At 41.9% G+C, this 5472-nt stretch overlaps 1 protein-coding gene across 1 annotated transcript; it reads right to left on the reverse strand.

Annotated features, from left to right (window-relative positions):
- Window positions 1-3906: 3906 nt before the first annotated feature.
- On the reverse strand, window positions 3907-4866 carry LOC110286060 (olfactory receptor 10Q1-like). Its single transcript, XM_021152520.1, has one exon. It carries the CDS (start codon window positions 4864-4866, stop codon window positions 3907-3909), a length of 960 nt encoding a protein of 319 aa, XP_021008179.1.
- Window positions 4867-5472: the final 606 nt, after the last annotated feature.

Genomic DNA, 5472 nt, shown 5'->3' on the forward strand with positions numbered 1-5472 from the left:
AAGAAGGTCTTCAGTCAGTTATAAAATAATTTCAACAATTAACAAGAGATGATCTTATGAGATTCAAAAGCCTCAACACAGCAAAGGAATCAGTTGAGTGAAGAGACTCCTTCCTATTTATAAAAGAAAACTTTGTTCTTTATAAATCTGAATAAGATTAGTATTTAAAGAAATCCCTTAAACATTGTAACAAGAAAGAAAGCACCCGATCTATAAAAAGTCTAATTAAATTCACACACACAAAGAAATGCAAATAGTTCTTTTTATTAATTATTTTATTTAGTTACATTTCAAACATTGTCCCCCCTTCCCAGTCTCTCCTCTGCAAACCCCTCACCCCATACCCTTTCTACTTTGCCACTAAGAGGATGCTTTTCCATCCATCCACCCACTCCTGCCTCACCCAACTAGCATCTCCCTTCACTTGGGCAAAACACCTCCACAGGACCAAGTGCTTCCCCTCACATTGATGGAGATAAGGCCATCCTCTGCTGCATATGTAGTTAGAGCCATGGACCAACTCATGTATACTCTTTGGTTGGTGGTTTAGTCCCTGGGAACTTGCAAGTACTTCTTGGCATCAGCAATAGTGTCAGGATTTGGTGTCTGTGAATGGGATGGATTCTAAAATTCTAAGGTGGGTCAGTCTCTAGAAGGCCTTTCCTCTAGTCTCTGCTCCATTTTTTTTATTGTCACTGCATTTTCTTCGGACAGGAATAATTCTGGGTTAATGATTTTGAGATAGGTGAGTGGCTCATCCTTCAACAGTGATCCATGTCTATCTACTGGAGGTTGTCTTTTCAGGTTCTATCTCCCCACTGTTAGGTATTTTGGCTAATTCTTCCCTATTGAGTTTTGGGAACCTCATACATCTCTAGCTTATGGGACTTTCTATTGGACTCTCTCCCCATCCCCCACTACCACTGTCACATATTTCTATTATCCTCCTGGGATTTTGGAACTTTCTCCTGTATCTTCCCATACCTGATCTTGCCTTCCTTTTTCCTCTTCCACTCAGGTTCCTCTTCTGCCTGCTGTGATTGTTTTGTTCCCCTAGAGAGTGGAACTGAAGCATCCACACTTTGGCCTTCTTTTTTTTTAAGCTTCATATGGTATGTGATTACAGTATTCTCTCTATTAAATAATTATGTGATTAAATTAATTATATAGCTTTCTGCCTATCAGTATACCAATGCTGAATTAAATAGGATTTCTTGCATCCAAGCTATTTGCTTGAGATATTTTATGAATATGGCAGTGATTTATATATTAAAAGAGCAAAAACATTTCTGGACATTTATTAGACAGACTTATATGATACTTCAATAGCGTGTGCAAAATTTTCAAGCTAGCTCCAAAACACAATGGCAGAGAGTCTCACTCCCTACATCTTTTATGGCCTGGACTTAGAATACACACATAGCTGTTCTGGGAAAGGATAACTCTTAGATAGCACCCTTTTGAGCTATATAACGGGGTTCAGAGCAGAAAGAATCTCCTGTAAACCAGATATTTTAGAGACTTCTTCTTAAATGTATATTTACTTTAGTGTTGCATGACTTAATCTGTACACTGGAAGACAGATGCATAAACAAGTACTAGCCTCAGGTAGAAATGGGAGGAAGAGCAGCTGAGGACATCTAGGACCAGGAGTCATTAAGTAATAAAGGGAGTGGAAAGGAGGATGAAAGCCAAACTTTGATGCCAGAATTTTCAACAGAGAGGCTTCATGCTGGAGGTCTTGATAAACTAGCACAGTTTTTCTTAGGTGATTGTCCAATTGAAGCTAATTCCCATCTCCTTACCAGAAGATGAAGACACCAGTGGAGACATCTGGCATGAAGGAAATCCATACATTAAATAAATAATTTCTGACTATATCTTAACTTCAAATACAGAAAAAAGTAACGAATGACCTGTAACCTTCCCCAGCCTGAAATGGGCTGGTACAGACCTTGTCACCACTGAGGTGGAGCCACCTGACTTGCAGCTTTCCGACTTGGCTGCCTTCCTTTGAAGTGTCAACTGCACTGAGATACTGCTACTTGCAGAGAGAGGCTGAATCTGTCTTCTTGAGACATTCCTGAATAAGCAACAGCCTGGTGACCAAGTAGGATGGACTGGCGGCAGGATGGGCCTTCTCCCTTATAAGCACAGTCTCTTAGTAAACTCACGGGCCTTGAACAGAGAAAAAATTGTCTTGGCTTCATCATTCTTTTCTTGCAGTCTAAGTCTCTTTCAGCCCCAGCCTGCCTTCCAGGAATACCTGGTTCAAGCAGGCCGCGGGCCTGCTTACTACAATAACCCCGAACCTGAGTTGAGGAAAGGTCCAGCACAGTGCAAGCTTTGGTGATTAGACCATACTTAACCATGATAGAGATGACCCCTGCCAGTGCTATACTGCATGGGTAGGGTGTAGCACTCTTGAGCCAGCTGCTGAAAGGTCTCTGGGCTCCATTAAGAGGAGCAAATAAGTGGTGGAGAAATGGAAGAGAAAGAGAAGCAGAAGGGTGTATGCCCAAGGAAGATAAGCAGAACTGAACACTCAAGGGTAGTGAGGAACAACTTGATGTGAGGAACAGGTGATTCCACCTAAGACCAAGGTGCGTTCCTGGCCTGTCCAGATGCTGAGGGCCATGTCTTAGTTTATGGCCATGCAAGAGTTTGTTACCACCAAAGTCCAGCAGAAGTTCTTGATCTTGTCTTCCTCTAAAATCCATCTTGATGTGTGAGGACTATGTAGAACTGGCCCCCACCCTCAACCTGGCATAATGGGAGATCTGGCCCCACCACTCAACAGTAGCAATATTCAGGAGAGCGGGCTTTGCACAGTAGAGCTGGCACTCTGTGATCTAGCACCAATGGCATGAGCAGAGAAGGGCTGGTTCACACCCTGGTGGTATGAGTATAGGAGAACTGGCAAGTTAACCAGCTCAGCTACTACACAGGCCCAGATCCATGGTTTTGGGTTGGTCTACCTTACCCTACTGATGAACTGCTGGATCAAGTGAAGGGACCAATCCTATAGATCCAAAGCTTTATGATCTCCATTTCACACAACAAGATATCCAAGGATAGCTACAATGAGGTTCCAATATTGATAGTGTAGCAGAAGCCAGAGGCCTTAAACCAGACCTATGACTCATTGCAAGTAACACTTGCAAGCAGAGAAGTGTAGACAAAAGGATATATATATGCACAAATACACACACAAACACACACACACACACACACACACACACACACACACACACACACACACACACACACAGTATAGGGTGCACTGACACTACAGGATCTATAATTATTTTTTCCGTGATAGGCAGGTTACAAGGGCCAAGAGTAGGTACAGGGGAACAGGGAGATGAGTAGGCTTAGGTTCATGACATGAAATTCACAAAGAACATCATAAAAAATGTTTAACAAATAAGGTAATAACTCCCTTTTCTAGAATGAACATTTCTACCTCCTCAGTAGGGTGCATGTAAACAGACAGCAGCCTGCATTCAAATGTAGCAGGTATGTGACATTCCCAAAAAACAAATATCATGAGTGAAGTGAGAAACCTTTTCAAAGTAAGATAATTTATTATTTTTCTTTTCTTTATACAAGCAAATTCAGAGGTATACATTCCAAGGTTATTAAAAGCAATTTGTTTAACTTTCACAGATATTGTTTCCTGTCTTGTTTTGTTTTTGAGATTATGTAATTACAATATTCATCGTTAATCTTACCTCACTCCACATTTTAACGTTTTGCAGTAATTTCAAGTAAATGAATATAGCTATCCCAGTGGCATTCACCTTAAAGTAAAAATGAAATGTGACATTTAACAGGCTAAATAATATGCTTTTTCTTTTCAGTTGTCCAAAACCCACACATGTTCCTTGTTATGACCTGAAGCCTTTAACTACAGTGAGATGCTGATTTACAGAAGATGGAGTGCCTCAGAGCACCTTTGACATCCTTGTTCCTAAGGGTATAAATCAGAGGGTTGAGTAATGGAGTAACAAAGGTGTAGACCAGGGCTATTTGCCGGTCCTCATCATCAGAGCTGCTCGAGCGGGGCCTCAGGTACACCAAGCTACAGCCACCATACTGTAGCAAGACCACAGTGAGGTGAGAAGAGCAGGTGGAAAAGGCCCTTTGGCGACCCTCTGCAGAGCGCATGTGCAGGATGGTGGAAACAATGAACACATAGGAAATGAAGATAAGCAAGAATGGGACTGTCAGCACCAGGATGCCCACTACATAGAGGACTGCCTGGTGCACGTGAATGTCAGCACAGGCTAGGCGCAGGACTGGAGGCACATCACAGAGAAAGTGGTTGATTTCCAGGTAATGTCCACAGAAGGGCAAGGTGAAAATTAAGGCAGTGAGCTGCAGGGAGAGAAACAGTGCCAAGCTTAAAGAGCCCATCACCATCTGAACACACAACTTCTTGGTCATGATGAGGTTATAGTGCAGAGGGTGGCAGATGGCCACATACCTGTCATAGGCCATAATTGCCAAGAGAAAGCAATCAGTACCTCCTAGAGTGAGGAAGAAGAACATTTGAGTCCCACAACCAGCCAGCGATATAGGTTTCTGGGCCCCAAAGATGTTAGAAAGCATCAGGGGTACCACATCTGTGGTGTAGCAGATTTCCAGGAAAGAAAGACTACTGAGGAAGAAATACATGGGTGTGTGCAAGGAAGTGTGGGTGCACACCACCCAGATGATGGCAGTGTTGCCACAGAAGATCATCAGATAGAGCAGGAGGAAGAGGGTGAAGAGAAGCGCCTGGAATTCAGGAGCATTGGTGAAGACACGGAACACGAACTCAGGAGTCCCAGACTGGTTAAGGACAAGTTTTCCAGTCAACATATCTTCTGCAAGAATAACAGTGATTGAATTCACAAACATAAGGTTGAGGGTTTTTTCCTTTGAAATCTCCATGAATGATGGAAATGCTTATCTACCCAAGACCACAGCCTGTACATGTGTCTAGTCAAATAACATTAATCTTTTATTTTTATACTTTAATCCTTTTTGTATGCAAAAAAACAAGCCAAAACCAAAACCAAACTTATTTTGTATGTTTCCAAAAACCGTATTCAAAATTAGATGAGTAGATGCAGTGTTCACAATTTTCATATACATTCTTACCCGAAAAATACATAGACAGTAAGTGTATGTCCTAGTTTTTTTTTTTTTTTTTTTTTTTTGCAATATCACTACCTAGATGAAGATACACATTAATATGGAGGCACCTTTCTTTTTTTTTTCTTTCTTTTCCTTTTTTTTTTTTTACTAGATATTTTCTTTATTTACATTTCAAATGTTATCCCCTTTCCTAGTGTCCCCTCTCAAAATCCTCTATCCCCTTCCCCCCTCTCCCTGCTCCCCAACCTACCCATTCCCATTCCCGGTCCTGGCATTCCCCTATATTGGGGCATAGAGTCTTCGCAGGACCAAGGGCCTGTCCTCCCA

This window comes from Mus caroli, unplaced genomic scaffold (assembly GCF_978045245.1).
Source record: "Mus caroli unplaced genomic scaffold, Mus_caroli_1 scaffold_20, whole genome shotgun sequence".
Classification (NCBI taxonomy): domain Eukaryota; kingdom Metazoa; phylum Chordata; class Mammalia; order Rodentia; family Muridae; genus Mus; species Mus caroli.

Excerpts from the sequence above, each read along its gene's own strand:
- LOC110286060 (XM_021152520.1), bottom strand. The coding sequence starts at position 4,866 with ATGTTGACTGGAAAACTTGTCCTTAACCAGTCTGGGACTCCTGAGTTC.